The 19957-nt window shown below is 39.3% G+C and overlaps 1 protein-coding gene across 13 annotated transcripts in view; it reads left to right on the forward strand.

Annotated features, from left to right (window-relative positions):
- LOC105480536 (pantothenate kinase 1) overlaps positions 1–19957 on the forward strand; it is a 119044-nt gene that overhangs the window by 93286 nt on the left and 5801 nt on the right. For 12 of the 13 annotated variants that reach the window (XM_011739668.3, XM_071069517.1, XM_071069515.1 and 9 more), the window contains 3 exons: positions 9221–9474; positions 14762–14938; positions 15434–15557. In XM_011739668.3, the coding sequence (XP_011737970.1) occupies positions 9221–9474; positions 14762–14938; positions 15434–15557 (555 nt within the window). The remainder of the gene's footprint in view (positions 1–9220; positions 9475–14761; positions 14939–15433; positions 15558–19957) is intronic. The other variant, XM_011739577.3, reaches the window with a different exon arrangement.

A 19957-nucleotide genomic window follows, 5' to 3' on the forward strand; every position in this document is an offset into this window, starting at 1 on the left:
GCAGGTGTATTTCTCAAGGTTCTAAGCTGAGAAAAGTCACATCTCATTACGACCAAGATAAAGAAGCCTCTCCTCCTTTGGACAGGCTTTTGAAGCCGAATGAGGAGACTGGAGTAGGGAGCAAGTATGTAGCATTTATTAAATAGCCTGGCCAGGTTGGGCATCCATCTGTGAAAGAAGAGTCTATGGACTGCCTTCTGTATCCAGGCTGAGTCTCAGCCAAAGTGAAGACAGAATTGAAATAGATAGATCTTTTCCTATAGCTTGTTTGATATTATGTTAGTGATGTGCCTGAGTCTTTCCAAATTTTATGAGGATGAATAGGTGCTATCCTCCTTCCTAAGCATTCATTCACTCACTCAACAAATACTTTATCATGCACTTTCAATGCACCAAGTACTGTTATGAACAAAATAAAGCCCCTGCTCACCATGATCTTGTATTCTAGTGGGGGAAGACAGTCAATAATCAAATTAAAAAGAGAATATAGAGCCGGGTGAAAGGGGCTCATGCCTGTAATCCCAGCACTTTGGAAGGTTGAGGCAGGTGGATTGCTTGAGGCTAGGAGTTTGAAACCAGCCTGACCAACATGGCGTAACCCTGTCTTTACTAAAAATACAAAAATAAACCAGGCGAGGTGGCACACACCTGTAATCCCAGCTACTCAGGAGGCTGAGGCACAAGAATGTCTTGAACCTGGGAGGCCAAGGTTGCAGTGAGCCGAGATCGCACCATTGCACTCCAGCCTGGGTGACAGAGTAAGACTGTCTCAAAAAACAAAGTGAATACAGAATATGTCAAATGGTGATAATTACTATGAATGGAGGGAAAAAACCAGGGCAAAGAAGATAGGGAGTGCTGGCAGGGTCTTTGTGTGACTAGGTTATGTTGGAGCAGAGACCTGAAGAAATAAGACAGCAAATCATGCAAAGAAAGAGTATGTTAAGCAGATGGAGCAGTGAGTGCTAAGGCCCTTCGTGTCCTATTAATCCAAGCTCTCCTCATTTCTAGAATAGAAAATCAAAGATGTTAACTTAATTGTAAAGGATCAATATGTACTACTGTACATATTCATACAATTTGACAAATCATACAGAAGTGCATCTACATACCTATAAAGTCCTGTTCTTGTTATTGCATAAAATCACTGTTTTTGGTATAACACAACTTTGCAGATAGGAGTTTGAAAAGTCCATCTGTGTGATTTATTTGAGTGATTAGGGCTAGGTAAAAGATGTTCAACAGACCCTGAATAGTAAGCAATTGTTATATTTGAATAATATTTTTAAAAAATACATACTCTATGTACTTGAATCCTTAGATAATGTAACTATTCTTCATTCCATTTAAAATGTACAAGAAAGAACTATAAACCATGACACAATCATTAAATTAGACCTGTGTAGAATACTCTCAGTTGAACAGATCTGCACTTTGTTCCTCCTTTTTCTTTCCTTCTTTTTTTTCTTCCCATCATCCCTCCCCTCCTTCTTTCCTTTCTTGTTTTCTTTTTTAACATTTTAGGATCATTATCACAACCAAATTTTTGACTGGCAAAAATTAGCCTTCAAAATCAATGATTTATCACAATGGAACACAGAAGAAAAACTTAGCCTAACTTCAAATAGGCTAAGATGTTGATAAGCCGATGAGGAATTCCCACCATTTAAAAAGTGGCTTTCAAGATGGAGAACTCTGCATGACTGTGCACCAAGGCCCTGTAGGTTTCAGTGAATTTTGTGTTTATTCCCATTGTCTATATTCTGTGGGTTTTGTTTTAAATAACCTAGCAGAATATTTTATGTACAGATTCTAGTATTTTTATTCACAACCACACTTCTAACTTCAACAACCGTATTCTCAAGAATGCAAGGTATTTTTAACATCAGAAAATTTATTTTTCAAAAGTCATTAGTTCTGCCCATGTAGCTTTTCATTACAATACAGACATACCTTGTTGTATTGCCTTTTGCTTTATTATGCTTCATTTTTTGCGCTTCACAGATACTGCGTTTTTTACAAATTGAAGGTTTGTGGCAACCCTGCATTGAGCAAGTCTATTGGCACTATTTTTCCAATGGCTTGTACTCACATTTGTCTATGTCACATGTAGGTAATTCTTGCTGTATTTCAAACTTTTTAATTATTATTGTATCTGTTATGGTGATCTGTGATCAGTGATCAGTGATGTCACTGTTGTAATTGTTTTGGGGCACCACATTATGCCCATGTAAGATGGCAGACTTAATTGATAAATGTTGTATGTTCTGACTGCTCCACTGACAGGCTGTCCCCCCATCTCTCTCCCTACTTCAGGCCTCCCTATTTCCTGAGACACAGCAATATTGAAATTAGGCCAGTTAATAGTCTTACTGTTGTCCTAATTGGCTTCTACATATTCAAGTGAAAGGAAGAGTCACATGTCCCACACTTTAAATCAAAAGCTAGAAATCATTATGCTTAGTGAGAAAGGCATGCTGAAAACCGAGACAGACCAAAGCCTAGGCCTCTTGTGCCATATGGTTAGCCAGATTGTGAATGCAAAGGAAAATTAAACGTGCTACTCCAGTGAATACACAAATAATAAGAAAGAAAAACAGATTTATGGCTGATACAGACTTTTAGTTGTCCGGATTAAAGATCAAACCACCCACAACATTCCCTTAAGCCAAAGTCTAATCCAGAGCAAGGCCCTAACTCTTCAATTCTCTAGAGTCTGAGAGAGGTGAGGAAGCTGCCAAAGAAAAGTTGAAAGGTAGGCGGGGTCCTGTGGCTCATGCCTGTAATCCCATTACTTTGGGAGGCTAAGGTGGGTGGATCGCTTGAACCCAGTAGTTCAAGACCAGCCTGGGCAACATAGTGAAACCCTGTCTCTACACAAAATAAAAAAATTAGCTAGATGGGGTGGTACACCCCTGTAGTCCCAGCAACTCAGGAGGCTGAGATAGGAGGATCACTTGAGCCCAGGAGACAGAAGTTGCAGTAAGCTATGATTGTGCCACTGCACTCCAGCCTGGGTGACAGAGTGATACCCTGTCTCAAAAAAAACATGAAAAGTGGGAAGGTAGCAGAGGTTGTTGGTTTGTGAGGTTTAAGGAAAGAAGCCATGTCCATAACATTAAAGTGCAAGATAAAGTCCCAAGTGCAATATAGAAGCTGCAGCAAGCTAATCAGGAAATAGAGTTAAAGTCACTAATGAAGGTGATGCATTCAACAACAGATTTCCAGTGTAGATGAAATAGCCTTATATTGTTTTGGAAGAAGAGACTACCTAAAACTTTCATAGTAGAGAACAGAAGTCAGTGCCTGGTTTCAAAGCTTCAAAGGACAGGGTAACTAACTCTATTGTTAAGGGCTAATGCAGCTGGTAACTTGAAGTTGAAACCAATGCTCATTGACCATTCTGAAAATCATGTGGCCCTTAAGAATTATGCTAAATCCACTCTCCCTGTGCTTTACGAATGTAACAATAAGGCATGGATGATAGTACATCTGTTTATAGCATGGTTTACTAAATACTTAAGCCCACTATTTAGACCTACTGCTCAGAAAAAAAAATCTTTTCAAAGTTTTACTGCTCATTGACAATGCAACTAGTCACCCAACAATTCTAACGGAGATGTAAAAGGAGATTAATGTTTTCATGCCTATTAATATACAGCATCCATTCTGCAGCTCATAAATCAAGGAATAATTACAAGATTCAAGTTTTATTATTTAAGAAATACTTTTTTTTTAAAGAAATACTTTTCACAGGCTATAGCTGCCATAGATTACAGTTCCTTTGATAGATCTGGGTAAAATCAATTAGAAACCTCTGGAAAAGATTCACTATTCTAGATGCCATTAAGAACATTTGAGATTCAAGTGGGGGGAGTAAAATAGAATTAGAAGGAGTTTGGAAGAAGTGAATTTCAGCCTCATGGACAGAGTTCAAGATGTCAGTGAAGAAAGTAACCACAGATATGGTAGAACTAGCCAGAGAACTAGAATCAGAAGTGGATCCTGAAGATATGACTGAATTTCTACAATCTCATGATAAAACTTGAATGAATGAGGTGTTGCCTCTTACGGATGAGCAAAGAAAATGGTTTCTTGAGATGGAATCTTCTTCTGGTGAAAATGCTGTGAACGTTGTTGAAATGACAACAAAGGATTTAGAATATTATATAAACTTAATTGATAAAGCAGTGGCAGGGTTTGAGAGGATGGACTCCAATTTTGAAAGAAGTTCTATGGTGGGTAAAATGCTATCAAACAACATTCCATGCTGTGGAGAAATCTTTTGTGAAAAGAAGAGTCAACCAATGCAGCAAACTTCATTTTTGTCTTATTTTTAGAACTTTCCACAGCCACCCCAACCCTCAGCGAACCCTACTTTGATTAGTCAGCAGCTCTCAACATTGAGGCAAGACTCCACCAGCAAAAATATTACTAAATTATTAGCATTTTTTAGCGATAAAATATTTTAAAATTCAGGTATGTACTTTTTTTTTTTTAGACATAGTTGTAGACCGGCACGGTGGCTTACGCCTATAATCCCAGCACTTTGGGAGGCCAAGGCAGGTGGATCATGACGTCAGAAAATCAAGACCATCCTGGCTAACACGGTGAAACCCCGTCTCTACTAAAAATACAAAAAAATTAACCAGACGTGGTGGCAGGTGCCTATAGTCCCAGCTACTCGGGAGGCTGAGGCAGGAGAATGGCATGAACCCAGGAGGCAGAGCTTGCAGTGACCCCAGATTGTGCCACTGCACTCCAGCCTGGGCAACAGAGTGAGACTCCATCTCAAAAAAAAAAAAGACATAATGCTATTGCACACTCAATGTACTACAGTATAGTGTAAACAACTTTTTTATTTTATTTTATTTTATTTGAGACGAAGTTTTGCTTTGTGCCCAGGCTGGAGTGCAGTGGCGTGATCTCGGCTCACTGCAACACCTGCCTCCTGGGTTCAGGCGATTCTCCTACCCCAGCCTCCCAAGTAGCTGGAATTACAGATACATCATGACCACGCCTGGCTAATTTTTGTATTTTTAGTAGAAACAGAGGTCTCATCATGTTGGCCAGGCTGGTCTCAAACTCCTGACCTCAAGTGATCTGCCTGCCTAGGCCTCCCAAAGTGCTGAGATTACAGGCATGAGCCATCACCCCTGGCAGTGTCAACAACTTTTATATGCACTAAGAAACCAAAAAACTCACGTGACTTGCTTTATTGCAGTATTCACTTTACTGAGATGGTCCGGAACTCAACCTGCAACATCTTGGAAGTATGCATGTAGATACTTGTGAGTTTTGTCCAGTCCAAACCTAACATAGACTAGAAGTCAGAAGTAACTCTTTTAGTTACTTTAAATGTAAAAAAATTACCTACCTTTAGAACAAGTAGGATATAACAATAGTCTTATTCGGTTGACATGAAACTTAGGGCAGCAGAAAGGGTTTTCTGATTACTTTCATCACTTTTTTTTCAGTGTGTGAGGACTTAAGAATTGGCTTTTCTTATGCCAGAAATCTCCAAGGGACCAGTCTTAAAAAGTGTATAGTGGTGGAAAAGTCATCATGAGCGGGTAGGACACCTATGGATCTGTGGAATGTCTAAACCTAAGAGCATCATTTACGAACACTTGTTACCTTGGTCCCTGTTATTAATCTGAGGACTGATTTGTGATATTGCAGGAGCATAAGATTTGGTAGACACTATCATTCTCAATTTCATTCTGGCTTGAGACTTGACCACTCATAGATGGCCCCCGTCATCATTTGATAGAGGGAGGAAAAAGCTATCCTTGAGGTTTTTGTTATATTTCTCAGTCACCGAGCATGTTTGAAATTCGTCTCTCTCAGGTCTCTGTAGGTCTCCTTTGTGAAAAGAAAAGAACCCTCTTATGGATTTCTGGCTCTTAAAAAATAGGGTCATCTGGTAACACTGGGCCCCTAACATCGCATGGCAACAGTGGGCGGCAGGTGAATTTTAAATAGGTGCAGGTTGACTTATTTGCTACAGTTCTTATTCTGTGACTCTACATCTAGTCAAAGCCTTTGCTCCTTTGTTTTCTTACAGTCTCCTTTAGGCATTTGAGTCTGTGGCCCTTGATATAAAGAAAACTAAGCCCTGAGAGAGAGTGTTTCTCACTAGCTGAAATCTCAACATGCTGTTTTAAGCTTTGCACAAAGTTAATTCAGTTGTACTAATGGACTGCAAAGTCTGATAATTGATTCCCAACTTGTCCTGAATTTCAGATGGCCTATATGAAAATCCAAGTAGCAGTGTGACTCACTGCCTGCACCCTGTCATTTTTCCCAGATGGTGAAGGTTTTTGAGGGAGCTCTCTGTAGGGTTCAGTGAAAGTGACATGTATCTGTTTCCCTGTCTGAGGATGCATGACCTCAAGCTTGAGATATCCACCCCTCAGTGAAATGTGTAGAGGAGATGTTTGTTTGCTGCTAGTACTTTGTTAGAAAATGATTTTTAGGGAAAAGGTGAAATAATGATGTTTCTTTTCAGGTCAAAGTAGTACATGCGTAGATTATTTGCCTTGGCAGGTTTTTCTTTTTTTCCTAGTATAGTTTCAGGAGGTCCAGCAGGGCAGACTTTGTGTTTGTGTTTGTTATGTTGGCTCTGGAATTGGCTGTCAATATTGTTGATGAACCTCTGATTAATTTTTAAGCAGTTAAACTATACTTCCAAAACTGGCTGATGAAATTGCTACTTTTCAGTTTGGGGTGATCCAAGAGATAATAACTCCCTGTTCCACGTAATAAATGTTTATTAAGCAATTATTATGTGCAGGCCTTTGAGCATAGTGCTAAGGGGCAGCGAGAGACCCAGAAACCAAGCCAGAGTGTGACCTGTGCTGTAAGTGCAATGGAAGGCTGTGGAATCAGGGAGAACAGAGGAAATAGTGTTTACACTGCTATGCCCTGCTATAGTCTTTCAGGTCTCCAGATAGTTTTATGTCTGTAATTTTGCTTCTTAAAACATGTATAATTATGTATATCTCATCCAGGAGTTTCACTTGGTAAAAAAAGAAATGTTTAGAACCATTTATGAGGTAGATTTACTTAGCACCATGGGTCATTTAGAATGTTTATTTCAAGAATACATCCACTATCTGGTTGGTAACCTATTCTAACTAATTCTGTTCTGCAGGTATATAATCAGAGGATTTTGTTAAATAGGAAATTCAAATGAGTAACAGGAAGTCAAAAATGTTGTTTTAGCTCTTTTTTTTGCTTGTTTAGACAGAATCTCAACCTGTTGTCCAGGCTGGAGTGCAGTGACATGATCATGGCTCCCTGCAGCCTTGACCTCCCAAGACTCGGTGATCCTCCCACCTCAGCCTCCCAAGCAGCTAGGACCAGCAGCATGTACCCCATGTCAGGCAAATTTTTTTTTTTAAGAGATGGGGTCTCCCTATATTGCCCAGGTTGGTCTCAAAATCCGTGACTCAAGTGATCCTCTCACCTCAGCGCCCCAAAATGCTGGAATTACAGGTGTGAACTACCACACCCCAGCCCGTTTTTAGCTCTTAACTTTTATAATGAAGATAATATCTTTTTGACAAAATATCTAAGTCTAGCACTTGTGTAGGCTGTTTCCAGACTCCAGAAGCAGTACCCATTATGACAATGAAGACATGAGAAGTACACAGCAAGTCATTGGGAGATATTTGCTAGTTGTGTCACCTAGGAAAGTTATTTAAGTTCTGTGAATCTTAACCATAGAATAAGGTTGATAGTACCTACTTTTAGGGTTTTAGGGAGAACTAAATAATCTGGTACAAGGGTTTGGCATGTAGTAAACAGTAAATACTTGCTATTATATTTTTAAAGAGTTTTTTTTTTTAATTATATTGGGTCTTTTAAATTATCTTCATTTGTTCAGTTTCATGTTTGTGGTTGTTAGATTTTTTTTCTTTCTTTGGTCCATGGAAAATGATCATGAATCCAGATCTCTGGGCCAGTAGTAATACATTTGAGGATCATAAATTAAACTTTTGAGAATGCAAAATGGCTACCAGACCCTAAGCCTAGCCCTCAGCCAGGTCATTCCCCTTTACCTTTTTGCCCCTGTCCATTTTTGTCTCACAGGAACATAATAGGATACTCGGGGACCACCCCAGACATTAATAAAAGAGCCAACTTTTTTTTTAACCCTTTGTATTTGCCAAGGCCTATGTAAGCACTTTACCTATATTTTTAGGTAATCTTCACAGCAGCACTCTGCAATGAGTGTTATGATTATCTTCCCCATTTTACACATGAGGGCACTGAGGTTTGAGAAATCTTTCAGTTAAGTAAATTTTAGAGCTAGAATTCAAAGCCAGATCTAACTCCAAAGCCGAAGCCTGGAAAAAGGGGAGTTGGGCTTTGTGGGCTCAAAGGTGATTCACCCCAGTTCCCAGTCCCTCGGGACTTCATGCTCTACCAAGGAAGTATAGCATTTTTGTTGCTTTCTGAGTATTCTCAGTCTGCTCACCCTGTGCAAGCACCTCTTTATTGGCAGCATCCCCTATTAGATTCCTGTGGCTGCTGTAACAAATAAACTTAATGATTCAAACAACAGAAATTTATTTGCTCACAGTTCTTAATGCCAGAAGTTCAAATTCAAAGCATTGGCGGGACCGTACTTCCTTCAGTGGCTCTTGGAGATGCCATTCTTTGGCTCTTCCAGCTTCTGGTGACTGTCAGCATTCCTTGGCCCGTTGAGCAGCACTCCAGTCTCTGCCTTTGTCTTCATATGGCCTTCTCTTCTGCATCCTTTAAATCTCTCCTGTGTGTCTGTATGCTTGCCATTGGACTCAGGGCCTACCCCAATAATCCAGGATGGTCACTTCTTCTCAAGATACTCAGTTAGATCTGCAAAGACCCTTTTTCCAAATAAAGTCACATTCACAGGTGCTGAGAATTAGGACGTAGTGCCATCTTTCAGGGACCACCATTCAACCCACGACACATGCTGATGGGTGCATTTCAAGCAACCAGGCTAGCTCTTGTCCTTTAGCATGCGCTGTGGGCAGGTATGACATCTAGCCAAAGCTACTTTTCCTGTGCAGTGGCTGATTATCTGCAAGATTTTACAACTTGTTTTAAGGGTGTCTCCAAGCTTTTAATATGAATGACCCCAACTTAACTAGAACTAAAACCTCTGGGGCTTCCCCTTAAGTGGTCGCCTATCTCAAAAGGTTTTATTTTGTTGTTTGTTTTGTTTTAGATTGCTGACCTGCAGCTGCATAAACTGGATGAACTGGACTGTCTGATTCAGGGCCTGCTTTATGTCGACTCTGTTGGCTTCAATGGCAAGCCAGAATGTTACTATTTTGAAAATCCCACAAATCCTGAATTGTGTCAAAAAAAGCCGTACTGCCTTGATAACCCATACCCTATGTTGCTGGTTAACATGGGCTCAGGTGTCAGCATTCTAGCTGTGTACTCCAAGGACAACTATAAAAGAGTTACAGGGACCAGGTAAACATGTTTCCACTTGTGCTTGAACCCAGACCTCTTTCTTGATGATCAGTTTATAGTAAAAGTTTATGCATATTGAATACATCTTTAAAAGAAATATCTTGACCTCCTTGGCCAACCAAAAAGAATATCTCAAATGGTGTGTTAAAGTGGTATGTGGGTGATTTATATAAATGTTAATAAAACACAGTCCTTGCCTTGATAGAAATTTTGGTCAGATTGAGGGAAGAAGGATTGCACACACCAGAAATTTGCCAACAAGGGGGTATACATTAAGTGTCAGATGATTGGCAGGGTCAGTAGAATTCAGATGGAAGAATACTTGGGATGGTCAGAGATGACTTCAGAAGAAACCTTCTTTTGGACCCTCATTGATGCCTAGCTCGGAATGACTTGCTTGAAATAATATACCAATCCAAACAACAAACCAAATTTGGTCTACAAAGAATGTCTTTTTACCCTCAGCCAAATGCTCCACCTGAAAACGGGAATAGTCAGCACAGCTCGTAGGGAATTTTGGAGTGGAGTAGACAGGGAAACAGCACCATGGCCACAGTGAGGCAGAGGGACTTGTTTTTTAGTGCACACACCCCAAGGCCCATGTAAGAGCCAAGGGGCTCAGCTTCCTGTTAATGGGGATTCAACATGGGAAAAACATCTGGGGTCAGATCTCTCTAAAACATCACAGTGTAAACAAAACTAAATAGGTTTTCCTTAATTCTAGGAGGAGAATTTGGTATGAAGCATTTCTCCAGCATGTGGAACCGTAGAACCCATTTTTAGAGGAGCATCTTAGGAGATTAGTGCCATGCAGAATGTACTTTGGGATTTGGTGTTGAAACCTGGGTTTTTGATAGCTGCAGATATGTCACTTCTCTGGGTCTCAGTATCATCATTTCTGCCATGAAGGGGGTTGTTTCTTAGATTACTTCTACAGACTTCTCCAGTACTGAAATTCTGCAGGACTACTCACCCATTAGGAGGAGAACATTGCTTTTGCAGTACATTTCCATGACTTGTGATAGATGAGTGGCTCCCCACTGAAGAGGCGAAGATTTAACAGTGTCCCCCAGGATATGTTTGACATTTTTTTTTCTTTGGTTGTTACAACTGGCATCTACTGGGTAGAGGTCAGGGGTGCTGCTAAAATCCTGTAGTACATAAGGCAACAAAAAATTATTGAGCCCCAAATATCAGTAATGCTGCCGTTGAGAAACCCTGGCATGCATGTACACACACACACACACACACACACACATATATACACATTCTAACTGAAGCCTACTTGTGTCCAGAGTATAGGCTTTGTTTTGTAAGTTAATTGCTACCAAGTATACATTTTCTTATTGAGAATATAGAAGCTTGCTTGCTCACACAAGAAACAAAACTGACTCCGTGACCTCATGAGGACTATCAGGAGTATCAGAGACATGAATATTTCAGCCTAGCTGGTTTTATGTTAGGGAGTGATTTGATAAACATATAATTTTTAAGAAACTACAGACATCCTCCCAGAAGGAGTAATTGAATTGGTAAAGCTAGTCCCAAGGTAAGAGCAAGCTATGCGTTGTTCACAATTAGAGATATTTACAGTTTTATCAACACTTAACAATTTAATGAATTACATCACAGGGACACTTTCTTAAACTTGGAGGCTCCATGGATCTGGGTCATCTTGAATAGCTGGGAAGAAGCAAACTGTCGTGTTTGGCTTCTGTTATATGTGTAATAATGTCTATAAATATTGGTAAATGCCCTTTAATGTCCAGTATCCTCCAGTCATCAACAAGTTCTGTCTGGATGTTCCAGCTTCCCTATAAACTCTCTCTTCAATCAGTAGCTTTGGAAAGGTGCTACCGAAGCCTGCAGGTTAATAGAGAACCCTTTCAGGGCTACCACGAGAGGGGAGGGGAATGAAATATCAAGTCTGTGGGGCTGTGATCCTGATCCAGAGTTGTTTTGCCAAAGGTTTCTTTTAATTCAAGTTAGGAAACCTCTGACATAAACGATTACAGTTGGCAGTGAAGTTAGTATCTACAGTTAGCGTGAGTGTGTAAAACACATTTTAGGAACCACTGTTTTAGCAAATGGCTTAGCTTTAAGTTTTGCTACTCCTATTGTGAACTGATAGCTGTCACTCCAGGTTTTTTCTTATTGTATTATACCTGATTTTCCCATTAAACTTTAAAGTTGTTTATTTTCAAGAAGCTACACAGGATGTTTCCTTTTAAACATGATTTCAAATGATTTATTTCAGTGTTACATATAATTTTGTTGCATCCCAGATTGGGTAGCAACATTTTTTTCCTAGTGAAACAACTCCAATTATAGAAGTCAATGGAAAAAATAGTACTTTATAGCTGACATTAGAATGTGTAGTTTGTTAAAAGAGGAATGCACATGATTTTGAAACTTTGGTGAAAGTAGCAGTACATCTCATCTCATTATTTTGGAATCTGTTTTAAGGGCATGAGCACTTAACTGAAGGTTTCTTCTGCTGTTTCCTAAAATCCCCCACTATGATGTTGTTTTGTTTTATTTTTAAATGGTGATAATATTCTACAGCTTTTTCTTGTATTTTTTTTGTCTCTTATACACTGAGGGTTTTTACTGTATGCCTACTGAAACAAACAGATGTATCTGACTGTGAGCAGGGAAATCACTTGATTAAATAATGGTTAGCAGGTTGAGGACATTAATAAAGTGCTGGGAGACATTTGGCTCCTCTGCAGCTGTGCATTCTTTCCTCCTATCTGCAGTGCACTCGCTGTCAAATGCATGCTCGCTTTACCTCATTTGTTCCAATTCTTTATGTGGAATCGTCTGTCATCTTCCAGTCATACAAGGCACTTGCCCTTTTTCATTTATACCAACACATCAGCCAATGAGTTACCTTCTTTCTAAGTCAGCCAGTGTCTTCAGTTGCCTACCTTTGAGTGGGTTGTTGAATGCCTCGATTAATACAAATCCTTAATGTCCAAAGAAAGGTTATTCGTGGGGGTGAAAGATATTTAGAAGCTAGAAATGGGAGCAAAGACGTCTTTCTAAAAATACACAGGGAGAAAGCAAACCAAATCCAAATGGCACACAAACCAGAACATGTTCCCACACTAGCTTTGTAGGTAGGCTGAAACCAGCAATGTAGAATGACATACTGCATTAAATGTAAATAAAGATAAACTTTCTTAGAGGAAATCCAAAGTTTCTACTGTGACTAAGTTGTGAAGGTAATAATGTACATGGACCTCTTCTTTTACTCATGGAACTGCATCTACAGTTTGGCTGGCTGCTACTGGTGGTGCCTAGCTACATAATTTTCCATGAAAACCCATAATTTCAATCATATATATATATATGTGTATGTGTATGTGTATGTGTGTGTGTATATATATATGAGTAAATTAAGTAAAATATATATATATATATATATATTTTTTTTTTTTTTTTTTTTCTTCAGACGAAGTCCAGCTCTGTCACCCAGGCTGGAGTGCAGTGGTGCTGTCTTGGCTCACTACAATCTCCACCAGGGTACAAGTAATCCCCTCACCTCAGCCTCCTGAGTAGCTGGGATTACAGGCGCATGCCACCACACCTGGCTAATTTTTGTATTTTTGTATTTTTAGTAGAGACAGGGTTTCACCGTGTTGGCCAGGCTGATCTCAAACTCCTGACCTCAGGTGATTCACCTGCCTTGGCCTCCAAAAGTGCTGGGATTATAGGCATGAGCCACCACGCCTGGCTTCAATCACGTATATTTTTATACAAATGACAATTTAAGAATATTACACATAGTTTCGCTATTTTATTTTATTTTATTATTTTTTGAGATGGAGTCTCGCTCTGTCTGTCGCCCAGGCTGGAGTGCAATGGTGCAATCCCGGTTCACTGCAACCTCCACCTCCTGGGTTCAAGCGATTCTCCTTCCTCAGTTTCCCAAGTAGCTTGGATTATAGGTGTGAACCACCACACCTGGCTAATGTTTGCATTTTTCATAGAAACGGAGTTTCACCGTGTTGGCCAGGCTGGTCTCAAACTCCTGACCTCAAGTAATTCACCCGTCTCAGCCTCCCAAAGTGCTGGGATTACAGGCATAAGCCACCACACCCAGTCAGTTTCGTTTTAGATGCATCTTCAAGAACTATGTACCTGTCTACAGTTTTGTACCTTCTTGTTAACAGTTATTGACCTTAAACATAACCTTAATCCCAAATTGATTTTATTCTTAGAAGTAAAAGCCAGTGCTCAAACACAAATTGAATTTCCAAAGCTAGTAGCTTCTTGGGGCTTTAGAACAGATGGATGTGAGCAGCTCTTCTTCATTTACTCTTCTACATGGTAAAGAAATAGGAAAACCTATGTCCATTAGCTTCAAGAATCAATGCTTCTTTTCCTGCTGGGAGTTCACTGGCAATACTTTACTCTGAATCTGCTTTTCTTTCCATTAGGTAACTTTGATATTAATACACAATTGAGTTCATTCTTGGCTACTGTAATTACTTTCTAATTTTGTCTAGGCTATTTTAGAGGAAATTTCCCCCTAAACAAGTCAAAGGTTTTTAAATGTAGTTCAACCATTGGAACCACTTTATGACCTTTGTTACTGTTTTTTACTATTGAGTGGTAAGTAATATATTAAAAAACCTTCTGGAGAGTCTACTAGAAAAAAATTCAGTGTCAGATCAATGGTTCCCTTCTAGAAATATTCAAGGAGGCTAAATGAGATTATCTCTGCTAGAGAAGCAAGGTCAGGTCAAAGACAGCTTTTAAAACTGGCCAGTCCTGGCACAATCCTGTGTCAGTTTTGTCATCAGAGGGTTTGGCTTCATAGCTGTGAACTATGCTTTATGTACACACAAATTCTTTTTCTAGGTATTTATATTCAGCTGCATATGGTTTTTTAATAGGAGTTATTTCTTGGTTGTTTGCTGCTTTCAGACCACCCAAATAGAAGAGATCATGATTTGGCCCCATTTCGTAGGTGGGAAGGCTGAACAAAGCACTCAGGTTAGTGGTTAGGTGAAGGTCTCACAACAGAAATCAGTGAGAGTCTTTCTTTGGTTTTGTTCTCAAATTTAGGGGCAAATTTTCCTTGATGTTTATTTTTAGTCTCTGCCCTCTTTTCATATCCAGTCTACCCTAAAGCTCTGTTGCACCCTAGCACTTTAATTCAAGTGCCCCTTTGTTCATCTGCTTTTATTCACCCATATTAATAGTCTTGACGTAGTTGGGGACTTGGATGGGCATATCTTAAAGTAAAATTTAAAAATAAACCTTATTGTTCCTTCAGTCTTGGAGGTGGAACATTCCTAGGCCTATGTTGCTTGCTGACTGGTTGTGAGACCTTTGAAGAAGCTCTGGAAATGGCAGCTAAAGGCGACAGCACCAATGTTGATAAGCTGGTGAAGGACATTTACGGAGGAGACTATGAACGATTTGGCCTTCAAGGATCTGCTGTAGCATCAAGGTAGAGATTAAGTAGCTAGGAGCAGTAGTGATTAAACACAAGGCAGCCTCTCCACCCTGGCCATTCACTAAGTTATGTTTTAAAATGTCAATCCACCAGCCTGGTGCAGATACCTGTTGTATCAGAGCTCAGACTTGATCTCCTGCCCTTGATGAAGCACTGAGATATTTAGCTCTTGATGCTTGTTCTTAAAATAAGGCAACTTTGAAAGAAGGTTCTAGAAAACTGCAATAGTTTCACCTGTTTCATTCTTGTCCAGATATCTAGAGGCATTAAAGTTTTTTCCCCCATCATTGGACATGCTACTTTGTCCCTATTAAGAAAAGGGCAGTCAGCCATGCATACTATAATCTTGTCTGCTTATAAACCATAGTAGCAAAATTGGATCACTTGAGTTTGAACAGTTACTCATAGAGCCTTCCACAGTACTTTGGTGGAAGGATGGGCCCTGCCTGAGGACGATTTTGAACACTTTCGCTAATATTTCCAACATAGCTTTGGCAACATGATGAGTAAAGAAAAGCGAGATTCCATCAGCAAGGAAGACCTCGCCCGGGCCACATTGGTCACCATCACCAACAACATTGGCTCCATTGCTCGGATGTGTGCGTTGAATGAGGTAAGGCCTTACTCAACCTGGTGAAAGCTGTTTGTCATTCATACACATCATCTGGGCAGTGCAATACCTGCTGACTCTTACACAGCTGCATATCCTTAGGAAAGCTTCCCTTTACTATAGTCACACTTTACAGAACAGGAGGGGTGTGTGTTGGGGGAGGGGGAAGAATATATGCTTTATTTTTAAGAAGGCACTGGATGATAATGAATGATAATGTGGAAACATGATACAATTACAACCCATGTCATAGTCTCTCTAACCGTCATTATTGCCATGTGTCCACTGAAATGTGAGGAAAAGGTCTGAGCATCCTTGCACATAACTGCAGGTAAAATGCTCGACTTGCAATATTCGATATTCTCTCTGCTTTCAGCTTCTTTACAGTGTTGCCTTGTGGCATGGAGTTCAAGCAGCATTGTACAGGGCTATCAAAGCACAGAGAGCTTGCTACAGCCAAGGCCAGCCAGAGCCCCAGGTACAAAAAGGGGTGGAGCTGGTGACAGACAAAGTTTTATTAACATGTTTTGAAGCACTGCAAGATTCGCTTGGAAAAAATTGAACCTTTTCTGAAATACAAGGTGTGTAAAGTAGAACTCTTCACACTGAGGTGTATTAGAAAGACAAGAAAGAAGAATTGGGGCATGGAACAGGTCATAGGAGAGTATTAAAGAACCATAGTAGCTCTGTAATGGAGTTTTGATAAATATAGCTTTTAATAGAGAGGTGATATACACGCAGAAGAAAGCTCAAATTATAAGCTTACAGTTGAATTTACACCACACAAGCACCCCTATATAGCCATCACTCAGATCAAGAAATAGAATATTATAGGTACTCAGAAAGCCCCTTGAGCCCCCTCCCAGTTGAATAGTTGAATGTTAGTGTATGAGGCAGTCTTTATGATACATGGGTGTTAGCCCTGCGTTTGAGTTCTGGGTTGACAAAAAACACACTCTCCTTGCATAACACTGAACAGAGTATGTTACTGGCCTGCAGATCAGGGACATACCTTTTCGGAAGCCCTCAGTTCAGATGGAGTTTAAATGGGAGGCTGATACTGAGAGAAAAGAGCATTCCAGAGATGTTTTTTCAAAGTCCACTTGAGTCTTGGGACTCAATGTAACAGAGTTTATTTCTTGACATTAACCTTTAAAGGGAATTTTTCCAAGTAATGAAACAAGCCCCAAGACCAATATGTGTGTAGCTGGCTGTACTCATGGGCTCTCAAAGGTCAGCTGGTAACACCCCTTGCCCCACAGAGCAATAGATGCCCTTTCCCCTACTTTCCACAGAGCTGGCTTCTTGTGCTTTTGGCTGGAGTGAGCCAGCAGGTCAGCAGGTCTTTTCACAGGTATCAGAATCCCTTTGGGAGAGAGCGACTGACTTTACTATTCACTTTTGATTTCAATTTCAATATTATCGATTGGTGGAGTATAGCAAGAGTGCCAATTTGAAAATGTAGCCATGTTACATTTTCACGTCAAACACTGGTTTGAGCAACTATTTTATATGTTTCTGTGGGGCTGAATGAGTGAAGGGAATCACCAGTTGCCTTGGGGCCAAGGCTCCCCCAGAGGGTGTCCAGTCAGTGCAGACTCCCAGTGGCCGCGCCAGTGACTGGCATTGTTGCGTTTCCCCATGAGAGCAGCCACCAAGTCCCTCAGTCCTTGCTTTGCTCTCTGGAGTCACTGATTTGAGACCCTTTGATTTCAGCCATTTCATTGAGGGACACCACATTTACCAAATCTAAAACATTTTTGCCGTGATTCTTGAGATGCTGTGAAATGCTTCCCCATCAATTTTAAATTTTCTGATTCAAATTTTTGAATAGATAATACAAACACATAATACAGACTACTAAGACATTAGAAGGATACACAAGGAAGTGAGTCACCATTTCCACTTCTCTCTGTCAGTGTTAACCTCAGTAGAAGCTGCCATTGTTTTTAGGGTTTTTTTGTTTGTTTTTATTGTATGTATTACAATATATCTTTAGTTTATATTGTATGTAATGTAGGATACATTTATCTTTCTAAAGGTAACAAATTCTGTTGTAACATTCTTTTTACAAAATAATAGTTTTATTGAAATATAATTATATGCTATACAATTCACCCTGCATATACTATTCTACATTTTGCTTTATCAGCTTTTTATTAAGAAGATGCATAAACATATGTAAAGGAGAGAGAACAGTATAAAGAACCTCCATATATCCATCAGTGCAGATTCTGCAATCATTAAGGCTTCACAACACATGCTTTCTCTCTCTGTATTTTCATCTTCCTCCTCCCTCCGGTCCTCTCTCCTCCTCCTCCCCTCTTTTTTGCTAAAATACTAGAAAACAAATCCAAGATATTATGTCAATCTACCCTATATGTTTTAATAAGCACCTCTAAAAATACTGCCTGTTGCTTTTTGATGTAGTAATGCGTCTTGAAATTGATCATATCAGTATATTTTAAATTGCTTCATTTTTAACGGCCCTATGGCATTTTAACATATAGATATGCTATTATTGATTTGTTCAATTTCCTAATGATATTTAGGTTTTTCCAGTCTTTTACTATTGTTTAAATATTCATGGTGTATTTATATATGGTTTACACACATATATGTATACACACATATCATTTTGCCTATATGTGAGTATATAAATAGGATAAATTCCTAGAAGGGAACTTGCTGAGTCATAGGATATGTTGATTGTAGTATTAACAGATATAAAGTTCCCTCCATAAAGGTAGTTCAAATTTATATTCCCACCAAGCAGGGTTATAAGGGTACAAGTTTCTCCACAGAGAGTTATCAAACTTTTTTATTTTTTTCAATGTAATAGGTTAAAAATTATACCTTATTTTGGGATTAACTATTAATATTATTTACTCATTACTCTATTGGGTTGTTGGCCTTTTTTTCTTATTGATTTATGGAACTCTTAATTAAGTAACAAATCCATTTGATGTGAAATGTATGATAATATTTTCCATTTATTGCTTCCCATTTGGATTTGTTTGTGGTGATGTTTTTCCCCAAATAAATTTAACTTTTTAAAGTAAATATAACAATTATTTTGAAATGATTTCCTTTATTATGCATTTTCTACTTCAACTTTTTTTTCCAATTCTTCCATATTTTTCCCTAATCTCTTTTTCTTTTCTTTCTTTCTTTTCCTCCCCCCCCCCCTTTTTTAACATCTTTGACCCACCTGGAATTTATTTGAAACATGAAATGCTCTTCTAGTTTTAATGCCACTTCTACTCCTTCTGACTTTCTATTAGGGTAATGCAAGAATGGGCTTTCAGCAAATCCTCCCTTGGACTCCCTTGTTTTGGGAGAAAGGGCAAAGCTCCTCAATTTAATTAAATTTCTTTTTAGCCTGAGTTTCTTAGAGTGTTCCTTGCCACCTCTTAGTTTGGGTGGCTAGTTTTTTTTTTCTTAATGAAAATTTATTAAAACTACCTCCACTCCTCCACCCACGGAAAATGTTCAGTGGCTAATGGGTTCATGAACATTCATTGTTAAAACTTGAGGCAGTTAAAAGGTAATGTTCCCAGACCGTGATTACTCTCGATAAACTAAGCAGAAAATAATACTAGCTTCAAAGACTCTCTTGCCTTTGATATGAGTGAGTGACCATAGCAACTGGCTCTGAGTGAGTGAGTGAGTGAGTGGTGAGCAGCCTCTGCATGGTAGACAGGCTGAGCTCTGGTTTGAACTTAAGAAATATCTGGGGGAGTGGGAAGTATAACGAGTGCACTGGAGCTGGAAGCTTATGGGATTTGAAGAATGTCTGCATGAACAGGATAGGAGAGGAATGTTTATAAGTGTATGTTCAGAATGCAGAGCCATGATGACAAAAATAGAGTATTTTTTGTGACCATATTTTAACTCCTCTGTTGACCAAACAGGATATTCCACCATATATCCTGAGGGCAGAGATTGAGTATTCTTTCTTCTTTGTATTTCCAGTGTCCAGCACAGAGCAAATTGAGCATTATTCATTACACGAATAAACCATACCATAGCCATTTTATCTGTGAGTTGGTTATAAGAGTATTTTATACCTACAAGTTGGGGGATTGAGGTATTACACATGAAAATTTAGCTGAACTTGAACTCCAGTTAAAATTGTACATATGGGTGTGTTTTGGGAGCTTAATTTCATGTCAGACCTAAGGCAGTCTGACATAGCACCTGCAAATAAGTCCAATATCAGTTTCTGCCTTGCCCAGCAAAAATCTCAGCCTCTTGTTCTTGTGGAATGTACTATAAGGTTGGTTTAACTTCATTTTGGCAACGTAGAAATAATTCCACCAAAAAAAAACAAGGAAAATTTACTCTTCAAGGTTCTGTACAGAGACATACATAACATTGGGTCTTTGCCAAATGCTATTTTT

Source organism: Macaca nemestrina, chromosome 9 (assembly GCF_043159975.1).
Source record: "Macaca nemestrina isolate mMacNem1 chromosome 9, mMacNem.hap1, whole genome shotgun sequence".
Taxonomy (NCBI): domain Eukaryota; kingdom Metazoa; phylum Chordata; class Mammalia; order Primates; family Cercopithecidae; genus Macaca; species Macaca nemestrina.